This window comes from Pyxicephalus adspersus, chromosome 6 (assembly GCF_032062135.1).
Source record: "Pyxicephalus adspersus chromosome 6, UCB_Pads_2.0, whole genome shotgun sequence".
NCBI lineage: Eukaryota > Metazoa > Chordata > Amphibia > Anura > Pyxicephalidae > Pyxicephalus > Pyxicephalus adspersus.
In genome coordinates this window covers 47,615,804-47,640,228 of record NC_092863.1, presented here as the reverse complement: position 1 = coordinate 47,640,228, position 24,425 = coordinate 47,615,804, and the positions used below count along the sequence as shown (strand labels likewise).

General features: G+C 36.7%; 1 protein-coding gene across 1 annotated transcript in view; it reads left to right on the top strand.

Moving 5' to 3' along the window:
* Positions 1-24,425, top strand: part of ARVCF (ARVCF delta catenin family member) — a 372,226-nt gene that overhangs the window by 303,331 nt on the left and 44,470 nt on the right. The window contains exons 7-11 of the mRNA XM_072413926.1: positions 7,164-7,322; positions 10,351-10,961; positions 14,478-14,977; positions 18,218-18,401; positions 24,292-24,343. Coding sequence (XP_072270027.1) covers positions 7,164-7,322; positions 10,351-10,961; positions 14,478-14,977; positions 18,218-18,401; positions 24,292-24,343 — 1,506 coding nt within the window. The remainder of the gene's footprint in view (positions 1-7,163; positions 7,323-10,350; positions 10,962-14,477; positions 14,978-18,217; positions 18,402-24,291; positions 24,344-24,425) is intronic.

Here is a 24,425-nt window from a genome sequence, read left to right as displayed (position 1 = left end):
TTGCAGGTTTGCTTGATCACCCAGCTTCATTGATGAAAGTAAAGCCTTCGAGAGTTTTATTAAATGAGGCCCAAGGTCTGTGAAAACAATTGCTGTTAGATTTGTTGTATAGAAGTAGCTGCTGATTGAGTAATCCCGTTCATACATTTTTTTCCCTATGGCAGGCAACCATGGTTGTCTTACTCCACATTGAAGATATTTGGTGCTAAGGCTGCAGAGATCTGGAGACAGTAGTGTTTTTGAACTAACCATACTTGGATATGCAACATACAGGCTTTACATTTTTTATTCTTTGTAAGTGACATATGATTGTTTTGTTGCAGTGTAGGAAAGAAAGTACTAATCTTTATTGAAAATAAATACTGATGAGTCTATTCAAAGAAAATTTCTATCTAATCTGAGAAACATTTTTTTATTTATACCCTAAATAGCAGAAATATCAATGTCTTGCTTGTTTTGAATTTTTTTTAGAGACCTTAATACCAACCTTATTGAAAGGATATCCACTGATCCTTCCCAGCTCTCTGGGGCTGCACCACACTGGTAACCAGGACTGTATTAAGCAAAGGTTTACATATTCCCCTTTCAGTCAGTCTGATTGAAAAATTGCTTTGCTGAAAGCAAAACCTATTTTAGCTTTTTGATCTCCAACTGAGAGAATTGGATTTGCATTGAGATTTTAGTCCTTGTAACCTATTTGTTACTGATACATATGGCAGGAACTGTATAATACATAGACCTGCAATGGGTAATATTTGTTGCTGCATTGGGAGATGAAACCCTTCAGGAAAAGCTTCTGCTATCCTCTATCTTGGCAGCATTTAATGCCCTTGTTGTTTTACATCATCTCTCAAAGATATTCCTCCTTTTTATTCCACGTTGGTAAATAACATTATAGGTCAGGCAATGTACGTGGTGGAACATGGTTGTATCTGTGTGTCATTTTTATCTAAAGACTATACATAACAACATCACTTGGAAGGTCACCTATTTTGCTCATTCATCAGCATAGAGAAACATCACCTTCTCACTCTGCCATTACCATATTTTCATGACATTTTTCTTTGTAGCTGTCACATTTATAATGGCTTTGCACATACAGCCAAGTGCTAAGGTTAGACAACTAGGAATAAAAATGTAAAGGTCTGAGACAATTAAAACAAGAAATGCTGCAGACTAAGTTCTTGTTGAAATGACATTTTGTGCCTTTTTCTGCTCCCCAGTGTTAGTGTGATTCGGCAATACATCTAGCACTAATCCCAAGTGAGGATTGAAGTAGCAGTGCCCTGAAACTTGCATACAGTTGTGCTGGAAATGTGTTAATTAAGTGAACAGCTTGGCATAAAAATGTAAATAAATATAAAAATGTATCCCCTACAAAGATACATCCACTGTATTTTTTGATTACAACTACCATTGATATTTTGAAGTCTTCAGTGGGGCAAGCAGAAAAAAATCAATGGCTTAGAATAGCACAAATAAAGAACCTACGTAGCATAAATGCATCATTGTTTCTCAAAATGCTTGTATATCCCTTGATTAAACAAATGATTATATTTTAGTCACAGAACCACAGAATCTTATTTTAAGGTGTAGAATAATGTAGGATACCATAGACATAAATGATGTTGGCCACTAGACATGCTAATATTAATGACAAATAGGTAAGACCAGAATTTTAGAGCCAATGGTGACGTGGTATAATAAAAGAAAATATTATGTTTGGGATCTAATATTTGCATGCTTCTTAGAGGTAGGGTAACCAGTGAAGGCAAATTGGGTACAAAACAACTTCAGCATTTAATAGGCTGTGCATAAATAATATAGGATAAGACGAATGACAGGTCATAGTAAAGTCTATTACCTTAGGAAAAGCATTTATACCCAAGCTAGTATCATGTTAAGGTTGGGGTTGGGATTTTGCAGAATATTTTTTTTTCCAGACAGAATGATTCTTTTCCATGAGCGGCATTTCAACTATAAGATACAAGAGCCATAAATGTTTTTTGTTAGTCTGGAATTTCTGCCAGACACAGTACTGTACTTACATTGCCCTTTCTAAACTGAATTGTTTCCGAAATGCTCTAGGCAGTTGCAGATTTTCCTTTCTTTATGTATTATATGAAAGTAATCCAATTTTGATTTATAAAGGGAAAGTTCTTAAAGTTTTTTATGATGTCTCAAAATAGAACGGTCACACAGAGCAAATTTAACCAATGGTGATTCTATAGTGATTGGACTGAAATGCCTTCACCATGGACCTTTTCTGTTATTAAAGAAAAGTATGGTGTTGTCAATAGCAACTGGTCAGATGGGTATACCTGAGCAAGCACTACTGGTGTATTAAACCATGCATGGGCATTGTATTGCCAGTTTTTTATGGAAGCTTCTCATCACTGGTTTTGATTGTACTGTGTATGATGATGTGTTTATATTATGTTCTTTATAAGCATATTAGTTTATGAGTAATTACACATTTTGATTCATAATTCTGGATTTATTCTGCTGGAAAGACTGGTGCTTCATTTGAAAAACCGTCTTGGCATTTCAATAATAGAATGGTGGGTGTCCTGTTTCATTTGGTGTGTCTCACAAGTGGCATCGGCTCCATCTTTAAACCACACATGGCATTAATAGACGAAACGGACAAAGATACTCATACAAATGTTTTGCTTTCTTACATTGTAGTTGATAAATGACCTCCTCTAAATATTGCCTGGTGATGTGTAGACCACCACACAATTACAGGCTTGTGCATATTTGTCAAAGAAAAAGGAGACCATAGGATGGTCACTGAGAGGCTTGGTTGTTTTACATGTGGCTCCTGTGCCACATAGCGATTTTGTAAATATGTGCTTAGAAGCAGATAGTGATACAATTTAAGCTTGTCTTTGAAATAATTATTTAATTTGCTGCATTGTCAATAATATCCTTAAACATACTTTCCCAAGTCTTTATCCTTATTCAACATTGACTTTTCTGTATAAATTCTCTTTGTGCTGTTAAGAGCCAAGAATTAAGTATTGACAAGATATTCTTTTGTGCAGAATAGTCTTTATTCATGGGTCAGTGTTTGCAAACTAAACACTGGTATTCAGAATGTGCACAGAAAATGCCATGGTGCAAACAGTTTTGTATGTGGTGAAAGTGAGCAGATGAGAGTCCTTGTTAAATTTCTTTATACAAATTGCTTTCTGCCAGCATTGCAAGAAAACTCCCAAGAAGCTGATCGACCACTTTAGCAGTGAACAAATCATTTTCTTTTTTCACTCTTGTTCAGTCTTAAGTGTACTTTTCCCAGGGCACGTGACCAGTTATTGGCAACTCAAATGACTGGCTCATTGTATGAAGAGACTGAGCACTGGCAAGATATAAGAACAGTCGGGAGGAAAAGACTAAACACAAAGTATATGATGGGATTTCTAGCTGACCAATCATCTGCAGAAAAATTGATCACTTTTTGTATGTTATCAGCCACTTACCATCGCTTGCCCCTTTCCCTTGATGTCTGCTAGGGTTCTCTTGTGAATTGTCCAGCTCTGGTTTGGAATATACAACCATCCAATTTCATTGCCGTAGGTGAACTGTAAACCATATTCTGTCAACAGAATGTGCAAGCTGTTTATTCTGGTCACACAGACAGAGAAGTTTATGGGAACAGTTGAACATCTGTACTGCATATCTGTACATCAGAACATTAGCCTGGATCCATGGAAAAGAAAATAAACTTGTCTGAACAGATATGTAGGAATGGTCATTGACAACTTGTTTTGAAGGTTTATGTATTTATGTAGTGACTTGTAAAAAAAAAAAGCAATGTTTATGATTGATTCCATTACACTGTGACCTTTTACAATCTACAATTTCTGTGCAGCGAGGGAATGTCTTTGCTTTCCTATTACTTTCTTTTTTTAGAACCTTTTTATATAGAGTTTTTGGGAGGAGTATTATTTTAGAGCTGATAATTAAAATATATTTTTTATCATATGTGGACACACTGGTCCTGATTTATTAAAGCTCTGCAAGACTTGAAAGGATAGGCTATCATGGGAAAATCTGGGTAATCCAGCAAACCTGGAATGGAATTCTTTAAAAATCATTTGCTCTTAGGTATCAAATATTTTCAATCCTGGATCAGATCCAATACAGGTTTGCTGGATCACCTAGGTCTATTCATGTTATTTATCTTCTCCAGCCTTTGAGCACTTTATTAAATCAGACATATTGACTAAAAACAAACAGGGATAACATTTTTAATCATTTTATTAAAAATAATGTTTATGGGACCTGAATGGTAAACACTGGAACTTTACAAGTATGCATTGTATGATAACCATAAATACTATATATACTACTATGATGCCACTATTCCACTGCAATCCTAGTGGTAACACATCTAAATCACCTTTTGGGGTTTTCATTTGAGAACCATTAAGGTGTTCTGATGGGAGTGCTATTATATCCACTTTTTCCTGAAGAAACATGAGCACATTTCAGCTTCTAATTACTTGTACAGGCAACGCTGTAGGGAGCATGTTCTAGCTTGTAGACATCCAAGTTAGCTGCTAGTATTTTACTTGTGTTAAATGTATGAATGTGAGGAACTAGCTTCAGGAACTAGCTGTCCTGAAGGTTTAACCCCTCGACCCCCTGCTTTATATTAGTAAAAAGTGTATCTGACATCTCATCATGTGTTAGCTTTTAATTTGCCTCTATATTATGTTAGCATGACCCATGAATAACAAAGTAGCCAGCCATTTAAAGAGTAACTTTGATTACCTTTTACATCTGATGATATCAGACATACAACATGTGTTGTGAAACAGCACCTGGAAGTTGGGTGTGTACCATTTCCCCTCCAAAAAATGTGAAGCTGTCAATGTTGGGGACAGGCACAGTTTGCAGAATAATTTGTCATATATTTAAAAATCAGGCATTTAGCAGGTTTATATCTTCAGTTTTAGAAATTGATACAGGAGTGAAATTAGACTTTAGTTTGAGATCTAAACACAGGAATTCCTGAGGGTTGCCAGTGGGAGGAAAATGAATGCAATACAGTATAGCAAGGTAATGAATGTTTCAGTATACTAACACTTTCAGCTGCAATTTATCTTATTTCCATGTCACTCTGTTCTCAATATTTATTATTAGCTACAATATAAAGTGTAATTCTGCAACCACTATTATATAATCTTTACCCCACTGTAATATTTATTATTCTCCAACCACTATTATATAATCTTTACCCCACCGTAACAAGTATTATTCTCCAACCACTATTATATAATCTTTACCCCACTGTAATATGTATTATTCTCCAACCAATATTATAATATGGTATACTCCAGTCACTTTTTCAGAATCCTCCAACCAGCTCTGTTTTACACAGTATAATTATGTATTGTTATAATGCATAGTGATCCTAAAACTTTCACTGCTTTTCTTTTTGGTAGATACTAAAGCAATTACCAAAGCAATAACAGACAAAAAAAGGAGTAACCACACTACTGCAAAGGCCCACAGAATCAGCCACCAATCTGATTCTGCAGATATAAGTGTAGGTCTGGAAGATGACTCCTCTTGGGTGGGTGTGTAGGCCAAGAGGGTGTCACACGTATTCTCAAAGGTGATATTCACCAGTGTTTTGAATGTCATTTTTCGACTTTTCTGCTCTAAGATGAATTTATTTGTGTACTGTGCACATTTTTGTTTTCTTTCTGATCCCTGTGACTTTTCAGGTCACTGGGGAGAATGTAGACATTAGGCTGTCATTTCCGCTGATGAGTAGACTATAGTATGTATTATAGGAAAAGAGAACCTTTTGATTGTCTGATCTTAGTGTGGCAAAACTGAGGTGGAAATTTATTGGAGCTAATCAGTAAAAGCAGCTTGGCCTCAAGCCTTTAAATCAACCCTGCCAGATCTGAACAAATGACTCTGTTGAATATGGAGTGCAATGAATTTTAAATGCATGAGTATTACAATCAGGACGCATAGAGGAAAGTGCTCATCAGGTTTAAATGTTAGAAATATTCTCTCCTCTGGAACCCAGCAATAAATGCTAATCCAATGTGCGAGTGGAGGCGATCTTTACTGCTAAAGCTCCTTAGTCCGTGCCAAAAGCCTGTTATCCTTTGGGTTAGGAAAGGTCAATAAGCTCTTCAGTATGAATTTCACTGTCCTAAAGCCTAATACATTGTATTATTACTAATACACATGTTATTTATCAAGTATTTTTTTTCATAACAAACTATGTGGCATACATTAAAGAGTAGCAGTTTACATTGGACTGGTGTATTCCTCTTTGATTCATTGTATAGTCTCATAAAATAATAACATAATACACAATTCTAGAAAATAAGGAAATACCCTTGCATTGCAGTGACCCTTGAATTCTAGTAGTTATATGCTTCTTTAAATCTAGAGGGAACATGGACAAAATTTTTCTTGAACTTTTTAGAACTTTTCTCCTTGTAGCCACCTCATGCTTCTTCCGTGGGACCATTTCAGATTTTGGGCAAGCACTTTCTTCTCTCCTTGCAATGCAGGACAATTGGTCTTTTATTGTGAAGAATGTTTGCATCCACAGCATACGGTGACTTGTGGATGAGGCTTCAGGGGACTGGTGGGAAATGGATGAGGCTGTGGGGCCCTGTTTAGATCCCCATAGACAAAATGAGTATGTATTTGATTTCTTGTCCATTGTCCCTCTGTAACCGTTAGGTACAAACAGTATGGCTAGCTTAGGGAGATGCTGTTTAGAGTGTTTAGAGAAAACTTGTAGAAACACAAAGAACATAAAAGTGTATATCTGAATTTTGTTCTGATAAAAACTAAATCCTGAATCATCCACACCTGTTCATTTCAGTACAAGTTGACAGTGGTGAACCACAGCGGTACTGCATAAAAAATTGCTTGTCTGACCATAGCCTGGGTCTTCTCTGATTTTAGCCAAGATAGCCCTTTAATGCTTGGAATTTTCACTGTTGTGGTTTGGCAACACAGCCATAACATCTTTTTTTCTTTTTATATTTTTATAAAAGCACAGTTTATATTTTGTTTATAAGACCTTTTTGTTCATGCTAGCAATTTTAATCATATTTTTTTTTTAATTCTGCTGGTAAAAACAAACCTCTCAAAATATTTGCTTGTTTTTTGTTTAGGAGCAAAGTCCCAGTAACCAGACTTCCATTGCCATGATGCAGGAACCTCCAGAGATGTTGGAAGAGACAGTAACTGTTGAAGAGGATCCTGGGACTCCTACATCCCATGTGTCAGTAGTGACCTCTGAGGATGGAACTACAAGGCGGACAGAAACCAAGGTGACAAGTCCACTTATGACAAGCGTTCTTAATTATATTGTTTTAATGCTCTCTGCAGCTCAGTATTTGCCTTCTTGTACAGACAAGTAGTTCAGTAAATAAAGTGGCACATTTTTTTGGAGTGCAGACTGTTGTAACATTTATATGTTGAATGTGTTAAGAAAGCAAACTGCTTTGTATGATTTTCTACAGTGGTCAGATCAGTGTTTAGAGCACTTATCGTGGTACATATTTGCTATAGGGTGGGAGACTTGGAGAGCCCCAAAACCACTTATTTATTCCCTCAATTGTTAGCTTTTCAAAGTATTAATGCAGACTGGAAGTTGAAGGTTTATCACAGAGTCACTGTTGTAATTTAAATTCATGATTTATATTGAGACTCTTTAAATCTTAACGGTTGTGCTGGACAATTGTTGATGATGGATTTTGGACTTGCTGATTTGTACAGGGTCAAGGTGAACTAAGAGATGTAATATCATGGGGCTTCTCATAGCTATCTTGTTAGTGAAATGTTTAATTTTATTACCAGATTTAAAATAGGTTGCTTGTTATGGGTAACGTACGAATCCTGTGTAACTCATTCAGTGTAATTGAAACAGGGACCTGCAAATGTTGGTATTTTGTGTTGTAATACTTTAACAAATTAGTATGTTTCTGTATTGCAGGACAAACTTTTTAAATCTTTTATTTGTTTGGGCATTTATCTTATGAGAAGATAATTATTTAGTAAGATGATTGGGATCCATTAATCTGTTCAACTTCTGTTCTGGAAATGAAACCTCACTAAGCAATCCCCCACATCTTTGTTTTTACCTAGTAATTTTAAATCTGCAGATAGAGCAAGAAAAGAGCACCTTATGTATTCCAAACACAAAGAGGTGTTTAGCCTTCCCTTATATTCTCATGCGGTATCCGCACTATGAATCAAACACTTTGTGTTAAAATGAAGGTCACCTTGCCGGTTTTTCCAGTGGGCATAAAGATGTGTACATTTATAATAATAAAAAAAAGAATACAAGTATTACTGGAAAGTCCTTACATTTTTTTAACATTCCCTTTTTTCTCTTTGCTGCTAATTTAGCATGTCAGGTATTAAAGGGAGATTCCATGTTAATTAAATTGAGCAATACTCTAATATTTACATTGATATCTAATCAGTGTACGCAGGACCTCTATTTTACTTGCATCCTAGAAGATTGTGGATGATGTAATGCTGCAGTTATCAGTGGTTGGTTTAAAGTGGAACTTCAGCATAAATGTGTGTTATAGAATTATACACTGGTTTAATAACTCTTAAAAAATATTCCAGTGGTATTGAAATCCCACTTTCACACCCTGGTTTCATTTTAGATGTATCTTTTTTAACTTTTTTTATGTGTAATCCATTGTCAATATGTACTTTTAGGACCTATTACTATTATTATTAATTTATTAACTGTGTTCAAGTTACGCCCTTTGTAAACAAACTTAAGTGATTAAAATGTCAAGCCCTCTAGATGGTTAGCTTCTTTTTTCAAGTTTTATATATGAAGAAGGGATCTAAGCTATCCTGAAAGCTAGCATTTTTAATATATTTTTTTTTTTTTGCCTGACATCACTTCAGCTACTTTATTGCGGCCAATCACATGGCAGCAATTAAATACATGGGTATGTACACATTGTTAAGAAAGCATGCTTAAGCTCAAACGGAGTATGAAATGTGATTTATGTGACCCTAAATGTTGCATGATTTTTGGTGCTAGGATGGATGGTATGAGTATTTCAGAAACTGGGCATCTCCTCGGATTTTCACATATAACCATCTACATGGTTTACAGAAAATGGTCTGAAAAAAAGAGAAAATATCCAGTGAATGTCCGATATCTCTGCCAGAGATCAGAGGAGATTGGGCAGGCTGCTTCAAGCTAATAGAAAGACAGTGGTAATTCAAAAAAACTTTCATTACAACTGAGCCATGCAAAAGAGCTTTGAATATACAACAGGTGAAGAAAGAGCAGATGGATTACAGCACAAAGGCTACGTGTACACGTCCAATGGTTCTCGTCTGATAATCGTCTCAGGGCTGATATTGGACGAAAATCTGGCATGTGTACAGCCCCCCGTAGTCCATCGTCCGAACGACCGTCCTGCCGGATCCACGGACGATCGACGACAAACGATCTTAATGGAAGCAAAGGGGGAGAGCGTGCAGCAGGGTGCCGCTCCATCGTTTTCCCCCTCCCCTCTGCATAGAGCAGAACGGTGCTGTATGTACAGCATTCATTCATTCATTTGTTCATTCATTGTACAGTCCTTAGTGAAAGAAAAATTGTGGAAGATCCTTTCCAACAACAAGTATTGCACATGTGTACCCAGCCTAAGAGAGTTACACCAGGTAGCACTCATGTCATCTGAGAACAGACTTTTGATGCTATTATTTCCAGAAAAGATTGATGAAACATTGCCTGATCTGATAAATTTAGATTTCTGCTGTGGCAATCAGATGGTAGGGTCAGAATTTTTAATCAACAACATGAAAGCATGGATACATCTTTCTTTGTGTCAGTGGTTCAGGCTGGTGGTGTATTGGTGTTGGTGATGTTTTTTTAACACATTTGGCTTCTAATGGCTACTCACTGAATTATCACCTGGATAATTCACTGTATGACAAAGTTCAGTTCATCTAAAACTGGTTTCCTAATGATGCCAATGAGTCCTCTGTTGTAAAATGACCTCCACAATCACTAGATCTCAATACAATAAAACACCTTTGGGAGGTGGTGGAGATTCACATTATCTGCTATCTTGTCAACATGCTTAGTTTTCAGTTTCACCTTGGTAAATCTGTGCCACAAGCAATGATTACAGTTCTGAAGGCAAAAGGGGAACCAACCCGCTACCAGCAAGTTGTAGCTAATTACCTGGTCAGTGGGTGTATATACAACTGTATTAGCTTAGCTTGATAAAATTGGAAAACATGTCTTTCACAGATTAAGGTGCTGACACTTGGGTGTAGTGTTTTATTGAGAATGTATATTTGTCCCAACAGGTTACAAAGATGGTCAAAACCGTCACCACAAGAACAGTTCGTCAAGTGCCGCTTGGTCCAGATGGTGTACCTGTACTGGATGCCTCCTCTCCTATTAGTGGCTACACAGATTCTATTGACCGGCGATACATGAAAAATGGAGAGAGGTTTATTACCCCACAAGCTTCATCAACCTTGACAAGATCCTTTAACAACAGCTACAATGACTCTTATGGAGATCATCATGATACCGCTTACAGACCCTTCATGACACCTGAAGGCTATGGAGATATAGCAGACAACTATGGAAGTTTGTCCCGTGGAATAAATTACCGGCCTCGGTATGCCTACACTCCAGGCAATAATTATCGTCCTGAAGATGGCAGTTATACTCTCCCATCTCGTAGGGAAAACTATGTTCCCATTGCGCAGCCACAAGTGCCGATTGGTAGTAGTGTGGATCTCAACCGGTCCCAGCCTGAGCGTTTCCAGCCAGAACCATATGGTCTAGAAGATGATAATCGTAGCCTTGGAGCAGATGATGAAGGGTATGAATTGGATCCGGATTACTCCACTATGAACAGAAGAGTCCTTCCTGGCATGCCCATGACTGGTAGACCACACAAGCCAAGGTAGGGCAAAAAAAAAAATTGAAAATGTGTTGGCTATAGTTTTATTATATTTTGAAAGCATAGGAAACCTATTATAATATATTAATATTAAACACTGCAATAAAGGAAAGATGCTGGAATTTTTTTTTTTCAATAAATATCTACAAAAAGGTATACAAAAAGAATCCCTTTAAACTTGATATTATGACATAATTAAAGTAAATAGGTAGCCATGGCTAAACATTACTAGAAATGTTCAATTCCCCCGTCATAGTGAACTTCTGTTCTCTATATTATATTGACCATCTATAGGTAAATTGTGAGCATTTTAGAAAGGCAGTCCTCTGCAAATGTTAGCATTCTACAAATGTTAGCATCACAAAGAAAAAGCTATAAATAAAATTTTGCTCTTCAATTGAGAATTGCCACACTGCTAAAAAGAATAGGGAATTTTAAATATGATTGTTACCATAACACTTTTTAACTATGAGTACTTAAATTCATAATGTTGCCTTTCATATTGGAGTGTCCCTCACTTTCCCCATTTTCTCTGCAAGTATCCCTTGTGTTGTTTGATCCAAATTTTCATATCATTTGTGCTACTCATATGGTAATCAAAGTGAGTCACAATGTGAATTTGCTAAGACATAATTAAACATTCATTTCATAATTTAACTGGGATAGGTCAGTGCCTATCCCATTCCTCTGGAAATAAAATGTTCATCTTCAATCTACAGGTCATGAATGCAGATGTGGGGAATGTAAACAAGATGGAAATATACCATAACTCATAGTAACCTGATTGACCAACAAAACATAATTGTTGATCAGTTGTTATGGTTTAGTTGCAACTTAAACATAATTTTGGTTAACTTTGTAAAATAATAAACCATGGTTAGACTGGAGTTTCCCAGAGATCGAACCCCTTCTCAATATTTGATGAATCACTTCAGCAGATAGGACACACAATATTCCTATTGCATGTTAAAGAACAGTGCTGTCATTAAGTGGCTTCTTGGCTTAAAAAATAAATGCAGGAAATGACAAGATGGATTCTTACTTTATCTAACATGGAACAACAATATTTTAAATGCAAAAAAGATACTTCCTTAGTATTACTTACTATAGCAACTTGCACAAGCTTTTCTGTTTTGATTAAACTCTATAGGAAACTAAGGATCATACAGATTTCTTCAGCTTGTATTCTTTGAAAATGACATGACATGTATTGCCCATCAAGCTAAAATCTGTAATGTAACTTTGAACTACAGACGCATGAATGTTGCTATTGGGAGAGAGATGTGGTATAGTTTCACTAAAAGTAGTGTGAAATCTCAGGCATCTAATTTTAATTATAAGTATAACCTTACAGACATGTTGGTTTTCCTATATTTCTTCCATATTATTATTAACGTTTTTAAATAAACCATACATGTAGCCTATCGATCATGTGGATGGAGAAGAGAAAATATGCCAGAGGAAAAAAAAAAACTTTTTACCCATTACAAGGAATAATGTGTATGCAATAGAGTCTAGAAGTGTATTCGTTTTGAATGATTTCTCAGACTAAATCTTGTGCTGGGTGGAACACACACAAGATGTTTTTAATGCCTGGAGGATAAATACCTCCTAATTTAATGGGTTAAGCTTCTGGCCAAAATGTTGGCACTGTCAGTTTTAGTTTTTCTGATAAGCTGGTCCCAGTTTGGTAACCTTCCTCCATATTTAGCTGATAATAGCAGCTTCTTTCTTTGTGCTCAGTGATGTGAGAGAGAGGCTTGGCCACGCTTCATCTCAGTCACTCCCGGACAGGAGCAGTTTACTGAAACATGGCTGTGTCATGCTGGAGGAATGTGGGGTAGACCATTAGCCATGATATATATGCAGATGGTGAGGGACTAATCCATTACAGTCATTTGTTTTTCTGAAAGATAATTGAAGAGTTAACCTACATGTGATCATCCCCTCTGGGATACCAAGTTAGATGTCATCCAGCAATATGCACTGTCACTTTCTTCTGACAATTTATGATAAATAACTAACATTTTTAAGGGGAAGGCTTGATGATTCGTTAAATGAAAACATGGATTAACTGTTTAGCTTTTGTTCAGTTAAATTTTGCCAATGTGTTATGAGATCATCTTTTAATAAATCACTTGGCCATCATTCATAAAAGAGATGATCATGTAGTTATGAATGAATAAGCTATGTAATATATGCAAAAGCAATAGTTCTTTTCTTATGATCGGCATTATCCATCACCTTTATAATTATTTCAATCAAGACTGGCAGTCAATGGCAGCAGTGTCATGGACATAGTTCACAAAAGCAGATGCTCTGACAATTTTGCTTTCAATCATCCTATTGATTTTCCAATCAGTAATTGATCAGTTGAAAGTCCTGAAACACTGCATATGTATGACATCAAAAAGTGATATCAGAATTCTAGTCCGACTCACTCAATCATTGGTAAGCATCACATGACTTTAGGTTGATATTTACAGACATGCTCAGCCATTTCACCTAAATCAGTTACTATTAATCGGCTGCAGAATTTCCTTCAAATTCAGATCTGATTCTTTTTTTGGGTTGGAATTTGGAACAGACGTGGAAATCAGCCCGTCTGTGCTAGGCCTTGGATGCTAAGCTGTAAACATCTATCTTTGAAACTGCAGACACAGTGCCTGGGCACTCTAGAATACCAGGAAGTGCACTACTTCTAGATAAAAGGTACATTTTTTAAGGTACTGCTTAGGGACAAAAAACATTTGCAGATGTTCATGGCAAATCTTTACTTTTTTTAATTTATTTTCACTTTTAATGGCATATTGACTGAAGAGCTGAGATTAAGGAAGCATCTCATAGCACCCTTTTGCCATTTTTCTTCCCGTTTTTTACATTTAACCAAACCGCCATGTGCACACTGTAATAATACTGTTCTGTTGGTTCTTATGTCTTTTGACCCATCTGCTTCTTGTGACTAGGAAAAGACTTGTCAAAGCACATCTTTGTGTACATTCATTCTCCAACTGTGCAGATGGCAGGTGAGGCAACCAAACTAAGATCAATGTTAACATAAAAGATGCCTTAACCTAAAATTCAATATCAGTTTATCTGATCTGAAGAATTTTAATTTCTGTGACTTACTTTCCACATTTATTCAATAAGCATTCACTTATTGTATTAAGGTAAGCAGGACACCCTTTTGTCTATATATGAGGTAAGCTAAGGATTTTGATACATATTGAATACTAGAGCTAGTGGGAAGCAATATACTTAACTACATAATATGTTCCTGCCAGATGTCTAATTTGATGCTGTTCATTCACAGAGTGCTATTGTATCTTAAACAGTCTGTGTTCATAAAATGTATTTTAGATTATGTCAGAATTGCTTTTCTTTCCCACGTTTTCCTCAGCTTGTCTAACTGCAGCTTTGGATAAATGTTTCCTTGTTAATAGAACCGGTAAGAGTTTCCTTTCTCTCTAAATGGTGCACAGAGCTGTATAAATATCTATGCATGTTCTCTACACATAGAGCCTATGATGATCCCCTGGAGCCAGAACTGATTGAAGATAGAATCCCTTATCTCCACAGTGGCTATGCCGCACCACTGGCACAACCAGAGAGAGGAAGCCTGGCCAGCATAGACCGCCTAGGAAAACGCTCACCTTCAATTGACAGCATTCGCAAAGATCCTCGATGGAGAGATCCTGACCTGCCTGAGGTCATTGCCATGCTCAATCATCCTATCGACCCAGTGAAGTCCAATGCAGCTGCTTATCTTCAGCACTTATGTTATGAGAATGACAAAATAAAAAAGGAAGTGAGACAACTTAAAGGCATTCCCATCCTTGTGGGATTATTAGACCACCCTAAGCCTGAAGTCCACCGTAAAGCTTGTGGAGCCCTCCGTAACATCTCGTTTGGAAAAGATAATGAGAACAAAGTTGCCATAAAGAATTGTGATGGTATTCCTGCACTGATTCGGCTTTTGAGGAAGACAAATGACATGGAAGTCAGGGAACTCATTACAGGTGAGGTTTTGTGATGCTGGTGGTCACTTTTTTATATTTAAGTTTTTGCACATTTTTTTTATATTTTTCCCATAGTTTTGTAGTTATAAAAATTTTTAAAGGGCTTGTTCACCAAAACATTGGCCAATAAGCCAACAGGGACAGTCCTCTCCATTGATTGCAAGCCAAGTTTTCAGACATTCTCTCTTTTTTGCACAAAATAATAAACCTGTTAAAATGTTAAATACATTCCAGGTGCATGAAAAAAGTGTTCAAACTTGGTTCTTTTTCTTTGGAATACAGCCACATCCACAGTGTATATCCCCCACCTGGTCCCCAAGCAAGGGTTCTTCTCTACATTATGTTACAGGTTGACAGTCTAAAATACGGCATGAATTTCAGAGCGCATTTTCAGTTCAGGTACTGTAGTACACTGTTTGGCCACTTATGTTTTTATGGCACTGTTCTGCAGAAACAGGTCTTGCTTGCTACACTAATTACACGTTGGGACGCCCCTGCTGCCTGCTCCCTGAAACTGTGCCAGAGATCCGCAGGTGCTGCGAGAAGAAGGCTAGCCTGTGTGTGGAGGTAAGTATAATCTTCAAAAATCCAGAATTTTTCGAAAATCCGGCTTTCCTCAGGTCCGGAGGTTGCCGGATTTTGAATGTCAACCTGTAACAAAAAAACATTTTCTACAGAGTCAATGGCTGCTTTCTAAGAAAACAAGCTATAAAATGCATTTTTATGCAGCTGGGGTTTAGCTAAGTTAGATATTTTTAATGTAAATAAAATGTAATTGTACTTTATAAAAAAAAAAATTGTTTTTGCCCCAAGTACTTTAAAGACCTCATGGGTCTGTGGATTCTGTAGCAGTGGAATCCCATAATTTAAATATCTCAAAATGCTGTGCCTTAGCCATGTCTAAAAGAATATTCTGCCTGTCTTTTCCTTGTGTCTGTGATTTGAAAGATCTTTTGCTTTATCTTAAGTTTGCTGCTATAAGGGAACTAATTTCCTCTCTGTGGTCTTCCCACTCATGCTTGAAATGTCTGAAGCCTGACTGGTTGTATCATTCCTTGGCATGCTTCTACTAGGCTACACAGTTTGAATGGCAGTCCCACAGCACATGCAGAATTCTGGCAAGAGTTTGACACCCCTGGCTTGCTTTTATAAGCTGAAGTGAAAACGCCAGTCTTTAATTTCCTAGGGAGGGCCCAGGAGTCTGGATAAAAATAGCAAGGAGCCCTCCCAGGCACTTAAAAAAACAAACATGTTCTTTCCTCTCTTTAAGAACTGCCATCCAGTGCAGTACTCGCCCGTATGCTGCTATTGTAGAGAAATCTTAACAGCTTGGCAGAAACTTAACATAAAGGCTAGAACACATTTTGTGTCCTAAATGACACTTTTAACAATTACTACATTTTGTAAATCATATTTTTTGTCAGTTTAGGCATTTTTGGTTCTGTAAACCTTTTCTTTATATCAAATATGTTCCTACCTACACCCACCAACTTTTCTGTTGTCTTGTCACATCTGGTCAGAGCCAGCAGCAGAAATACATTGGAACTAAACAGTAGAAGTACAAAATTGACCAGGCGCATGTTTTATTTGCAGAACGGACAAGGATGATGCTTCTGCAATAAAATAACCTTACCTGCCTGAACACCATATCTTTTACATATAATTTCCTGGTCCTGTTCTGCAACAGGCATGGCCTGTTTGCTTTCATCTCTTCTTCTCAGTTTTGATCTTTGGCCATCTTGTTTGGTCAGGACGACGTAACTACCAAAGAAGTTCATTAGGTCCCAGCAGCCTTAAGGAATGTTGGGATACCTGATGTGTCCAGATATGCATTTGGAAGACAGTGATCAGTCAAGTAAATATGTTTTATTGCAGAAGGGACATCACATGTCTGTGTATGCAATAAAGACCTGTCTCATAGCTAATTTTACAAACCGAACTTGAGTTCTGCTTTAGGCTGGTCATAGGGGCTGCTGAGAAAAGTCACAGAACTCTTCTTTAGATCACATAACTTTAGGACATTTTCTATGTAGACAGACAGTGGCAGTTTTTCACATAAAGCAAAATTGTCATGTTATCCAACCTTTGAGTATTGAATCATGTGCAATTGTAGCCATAAAACATGGTTGCATGATGTATCACAATCAAAACAGTGCTGCATGGACTGTGTGCAATATATGCTCACAATATCAAAGAATTTTGCCATTTTGCCATGTAGTTAGCTTTTTAAGAGTTAAATAAAATGCTGTTCTTCGATACATCATTCATATCACTGTAATTGCAAGCCATATTCTCCAGTTGCTGGTAAAAGTACAGCATAGACACCACCTCCAGTAACTGTTTTTCAAATCATTTTATGCCTTTAGCTACACATTCCACTCAGAAACTTGTAATTGAAACATTACTCTAACGTGGTAGAATTAGTCAGTATAAAGTGTATTGCTGTTTGTGCTGTCACATAGTTTTTATTTGACTTTTACTACTTTCTAGTGGCCACAATAATTGATATATTAGCCATATCCTGGAAGCCACTTGCTTTACTGGTCAGGAAAAGTCACTGAAAGTGACACACTGCATTTATTTTAATGCATGTATGATTTCTCAACAACAACCGTTGTGGGTTATGTTACAGTTCAATATTTATTACAGTTTAAAAGTAGTAAATGTTTTTCAGTAGCATAATATCCTGTTTTGTGATCAGTGGCAGAATAAACAAATCCAGTATTGATTAAGTAGTATCACATGACATGAAGTAAATGTCCTCTTTCTAATATCCTTTTTCACTCTCATTGAGTAGCATTTTACATTACTGCTGGTGTTATCTGACATGCAGACAATGTAGCAAACTAAGAAAATTGTTTCCTGCACTCCTGCATGGTTCATCGTTTTTGTTAAATTTATCTAGTCTTAGCTTCTGTTTTATGTTCTATATGCTTCTTCTATGTAAAAAATACCATGTTGTGTAAAAAGTATAGTGTTCTTTTTTTGCAGTTTAACTCTTTGTAATTATAACATCAAATATACATTCTTTGTTTCTGAAAGTCTGCAAAGGCTGTAGCCATTTGTCACAATAAAGGTTTATTAGCACAACTCTGAACAATTGCATGGAACAGAGCAATTAATTCAGGCCATCTGATGACCCAGTGCTATGCTGGAATATCTTTAGGCCTGCCTCATTGCATTTAATCGTAGTTAATTGACTTATACATCTGCCACTTAGAATTCTCTTTCTTTCTAAAGGTACTTTATGGAACCTGTCCTCATATGAACCCTTAAAGATGGTTATCATCAACCATGGCCTTCAAACATTGACTAATGAGGTGATCATTCCTCATTCTGGCTGGGAGAATGAACCCAATGAGGACTCCAAGCCCCGTGATGCAGAATGGACTACAGTCTTTAAGAATACATCTGGCTGCCTAAGGTACTTTTTTTTCTATTTGTCTAGCATACTGTATTTTAAGTATTATCATTAGTAAAAAAGTAAGATCATCATATTCAGCACAACCACAATTTTAATTTTCCATTCAATTCAGCATAATTAATTATTACACTTTGAGCAATAAAAATCTACTTCTAGTTAACACATTTCATATCTGTACTTCTGTACTATCTGTTTAAAACAGAACTACTCTAGAACAGCCTGGAATCTCCTTTCCCTTTCTGCTAAATGACTGAAAATCATTTGGTTGAGGCAGAGCTTTCCCAGAGACCTGATTGCTTTTTCTTTTCACATTACTGGACTTTATGAGAAGAACTTGCCACCCCATTTCTCCAAACTTTTATTTCCCGAATGATAACAGGCTTCTCAAATTCCTTAGAGCCCACATTTCTGTAATCATAAAGGAGGGTAAAGAACATGCCCAAAAGGGAGGCTTTGCACCTTAAGACACCTTGTTGCACTTTCACTGATTTAGTAAAAATGAATTTTGTTTCCTCCCTGCTTTTTTTTTTATTTTTATTGCCCATGAACCCTTACTGACTAATTTTAAGATTGTGTGCCCCTTCTCTTGTCCATAAAAGGTTTCTGGATTCTGGCTTGCCAGTGAAGAAAGGGGGGGAAAAGTGTTGCCCTCTTTCCTTTTTGGCAAAATGCAGGCCCCACCTACCCTCAATGGCGGCAAGAGCCAATATTGAAGGAGAGAGAAAAAAGTATTGCTTTGAGGCATTGCAAATGCTTTAAAAATCATTTTAAGGCATCTATCTATTCAAGTCTTTGCAAACTTATATTTTTGGCCTTTATATATATTTAATAAGTTGAACATAAATGCCCTCTCTGGTGCGGAATGCATTTATTAGGACAATGCAAGTCTATAGGAATTTGTGCCAAATACCCTTATAATGTGTTTTGTGTGTTTGAGAGGTGCTTAGAGCACACTTTTCAATTGTTTATATCACATGCATTTGTGCAGGCAGTAAACAATGTGCACATTTCTATAACTTCTAAAACTATAGCCATTGTGTACAAGGCCTAAAGAATGTTGTGTAACAGCTGTAAGTAAAATGTTCGCTTTTGTGTCTAAAAAAAAAAAAAATGTCAGATTGTATGCTGTAAATTACATGACATTTTATTTCTGGTACTCAGTTTATTAGTGTTTCATGATATATGATTATGTAGGTTTGCTTCGGGCGCTCTGCAGTAATAAGCCTGCACTGTATTAGTAAGGTTTGTGATTTTCTCACATGTATAAGAGCAGAGAACATTTCTCCATTAGTATCAGAATTGGATTTTCAGATCCTTTTGCTAACTTCTATTTCCATAGCATGTACTGCCAGCTTCATTTCTTGAAGGAGAAATCACTGAATAGCTCTTTCAGAGCAGCCTTTACTTTAGAGAATTCCCATTTCCAGTGCACAATGCTGGGCTTTACAGCTAAGTAAATGATAGATGGCAGTTTTCCAGCTAATGACTTGGTATTCTTTATGTATATATTAACACAAAATAGTAATGTACCACAGTCTTGTCTGTAACGCATTTCGTGTAAAAATGGCAATGTCTGCTAAGTAGTTGAAGCCTTGTGACTTGTATTTGGGATGATAAAAACATAGATTGGCCATGTATTGCATATTACCGCTACCTGAGCATGCCATAGTCACAACAATGGGCCTGATTTATGAAAGCTCTCCAAGGCTGGAGAGGATACACTTTCATCAGGGAAGCTGGGTGATCTAGCACACCTGAAATGGATCTGGTCCAGTATCCAAAATATTTGCTAGCAAATTTTAAATGATTTTAAGTACTCAAGGTGTTCAGGATCCCCTAGCTTCACTGATGAAGTGTAAAATTTCCAGTCTTCGAGAACTTTCATAAATCCGGCCCGATAAGAGACAGTAAGTGAAGAAAAAATACAATAAAGCAAAGTATTTTATATTTGTATATTCCATTTTCATGTGTTCTTGTGTATGTATCAAGTGACCTCCTTGGTATATACAGTTTAAAGAAGTTGGCACATGTACAAATTATCTGGCAAACAATGTAAAACAAATAAGGAAAACCTATTGTAACATTATTACTTTAAACTTAACACCTTTTTGTGCACCTGACACCCGAAAATGTGATGGGACTGATCTTTTCCAATGAAGGTATTAAAAGTAATTGACCACAGATACACCATTTCTGTTTAATGGCTAGATCACAGGATAGAGTGGCAGATACAGGTACGATAAACAGCCAGATGTCTCAATACTCCTCAGTCTCTGAAAGATTGTCTATGACCATCTCTCCAACCTGGCTATTATGTATGCTATAGAAATACACAGAGATTAGAATATATCCTATATACAGGCATTGTTTAATCACTTCTCAATAGGTATTCATTCTTAGCTTGGCAGTTCAGGTGTAAACTGCTGTAACACAGCATGTCAAATGACCAACTAATATTTAAATCATATTCCAGTAAGCTTGTACATTCAATGAATAGACTTTATTGCTGCATGTTTTAACTGATTAGTTCTTGAATAAACTTGCTGTTGAAATCTGTTTTGATGACTATTTTTGCCTAGTACAGTTTTGCACTTTAATCAAAGTGATTTGATGAGTACTACAAGCAATGAACAGCATGTACTGAGGCAGACATTATTAAAATTATGCCTAATCCCAGAAGAAGTGCTGCTCTCTTTCAAGCACTTCTAGCCTTTCTGAGACCATGTGTACTGGTTCCTACTGTTTGGAGGGTAAGGCAAAGGGCACAATGCAAGCAATTACCTTATTAGAATAACCCTTAGTCACTTCAGTGTGGAACAGCATTACTAAAGCAATTTAGCATTTTGGCACAAATTGGTTGTAATATGAGGTCTGCATGCTGAACAAAATTGGGCTTCATAAGAGCAACCAGGAGAAAACATGTTAACCAATTTTGTACAGATACCTTGTTTTGTACTGCTCTATGACCGGCTATGATTTGCACAGTGAGTTGTTTTGTATAATTAAAAGCAAAAAAAAAAAAAAGGATTAGGATTTAGGAGCAGTTGGGCTTTTTTTTGCTGATTGAGTCCCCTGTAGGGGGAAATTTACCAAGAAAGACACCAAAGCAGGAATTTAGGTGAAATCTTATTTACCCTAATCAACCCTAAATCTTTCTTTCCCTTCTCTATTATTTTCCTGCTAATTTTATTTTTATATTTCAACATTGCAATCTGCCATTTCCAAGACAGATCTGTCTTTTTATCTGCATTACAAAAAAAAAAAAAACATTGTAGTTAGTGTTTTCTGAATGTTGTGGCAGCCACATAACTGTAGAGCCCCATAATAAAGCCATGGCTAGACATTCTTTTGTTGTAGTACATTTTCCAGTAAGTTCAGGAACTGCTCGCCTACTACAAAACTCTGTGTGTGAGCATTTTCTGTATTGTTTCTATGTAATCCTTACCGAACTGGATAATTTGCATATATTATTCGTTATTACTGTAATACACGGGGCTTTTGAGCTCATATATAAGGTGTGTAGATGTTTTATACCCTAGAGATTAGCAGTGAAAGTGAAAAGATTTCACCGTAAAAAAGTGAATTTTTCAGCCCCTAGCTCATGATCTTCTGACATCACCTTAATATTTAAAGTGCAGCTAAATTGTTTTTTGACCACCTACAAATCTTTAAACTGATAATTTTATCAGGTTTTTCATGAAGCCTGTATATATACAAAATGACAGAATTCTAGGGCCCCCACCTGCTGCATTAATTTATTTCTCTCATGAAAACAAAGAAAAAGAATGCTTGTATAAATTTACAAATATCACAATGTCCCAGAGCAAGTCTAAAGTCAAAAGTCAAAAAAAAAACACGACCACTTCAAACTCAAATATCATTGCATTTATTCCCTTCCCTGATGTCTCCTATACTTAGACATCCTGAATTCCCCACTAGTAGGAAAGATGTGGTCTTTAAGCAATGGATCGAAAAGGGAATTTTCTGAGCTATTCATTTATGCAGCCCCCCACCTGGAGTGCGATCCGGCAGATTCAAATAGACCATTCCCTCCCTCCTTTGGATATTTGGAGAAAGGTACAATTTCAATATTTTATCTCCTCGATGCCATCTGCTCAGAACTTCCACGGACCCCTTACCCCTCTGGAGAACTTATGTATGACTGGAGACCCTCTATGAGGTATATTATCCCATGCATATAAAATGCAACTGACGGCAGCTCCAGCGCCCTTGTTTCTCTCCAGATGGGAGAGGGGTCTTAATGTTAAGTTTACTGAAGAACAGGCACAACGTATTTTATATTATGAACACAAGGCCTCTATTAGCAACCGCTACCAAGAGACAAATTTTTATAAATTACTTACCAGATGGTATATGTCTCCAGATTTATTGGCCAAAATTTACCCTCATGTAATCTCTATGTGTTGGAGATGTGGTAAGCACACAGGCACTGTATTACACATTTTTTGAAGCTGCCCTGTACTGACATCTTTTTGGGCAGGCGTTGCAAAGATTGTTAACAAGTTGACAGAGATCTTTATTGCAGACAGACCAAAGTTAGTACTATTACATGTGTCTGCAATTTCAAAGAAGCGAAATTTTTTGTAACACGAAAGTTTTTGTAACACTCTTTTACTGTGTGCAACCTTAAAGGATAAAATTGAATTTATGAAATTAGGTCTCCATTCTTATGCTTTCTACTAAAATTTTTTAAAGCATGTTGCAATTTGGCTCGACCACTTAGATTAACGGGATATTATTAGGGCAGCACGGTGGCTCAGAGGTTAGCACTCCGCGCTTTGCAGGGTTTCCTCCGGGTACTCTGGTTTCCTCCTACATCTCAAAAACATGCAGGGAGGTTAATTGACTTTCCCCTAAAAAGTGGCCTTCGACTACATTAATGACTATGGTAGAGACATTAGATTGTGAGCTCCTTTGAGGGACAGTGAGTGACACGACTTTGGACTTTGTACAGCGCTGTGTAATATGATGGCGCTATATAAATATTGTGTAATATTAATATTATGTTTTTTTCAGATCTGCTAGTTAGACACTACATTAGCATCACTTTTATTAAGACATACAAAGAATTGGTACTAGATTTTTTGTTTAGTATGACCCTAACTCGACAGTTTAGTTTTCAGTTCAGTTTAGATAAAATTACATCTGTGATCTATGGTGAGTTACTAGTGGGAGAACAGGTCTACAACTGTCTTATTTTTTGTTGTGTATGTTGAACTTCTTGCATACATAAATAAGTGTTTTGCAGTGTTTTAACCAAGGAGATGTAACCTAGTTACATACAGCCTAATGCTTTACAAACAGTGTATACGGTGCAATCTAAAACCCTGTTTAGTGGCAAAACGTTCCATCTATTCATCTATCAATGCATTGATTTGCAAGTTTTTGACTCATGATGTGTCTAAGCAGCTAAGCTTCAGTTTGCTAAAAAAAATAGCATGTGGTGTATTCAGTACTATGCATTATTAAAGCTTGGCTCCATTCTTACTTTGTCTTTTATGAATGTACAGGTTCCTCTCCTGAAATTTGTTCTTTTGATTTCAGTGCACACAGTCAGCTTCTCACAACACATAATATGAGCTTCAGCAGGTCAGAGCCCACCTTATTACCTAGATGATGGACAATATAACACCATTTAGCTTTTTACTTCCCATCTTTACTGGCCCTTGCCTTTCAGTAATTAAATTTCATTTTTTTTCCTTCAACCTGGCCCATTGCCACTTGGGTGTTGCCTAGTCAGCATTAGCCAGTATTGGGATGTTTTCAGGGAGCTATATTCAGCACCCCGCTTACCCCTCCCACAACACAATACAATGGTTTTACCATCTAAGTGTATGTTGACAATTATGGTTGATATGCTAATGAGTAGGGAAGAGTCAGTATGTCTAGGCAGTAACGCCTGTTTGGATGCAGATCTTAAGGTGCGTACACACTTCCAATTTTTATCGTTCCAATCGAACGACGAACGATCGATTGGGCAAAAAATCGTTCGTAAAAAAGTAA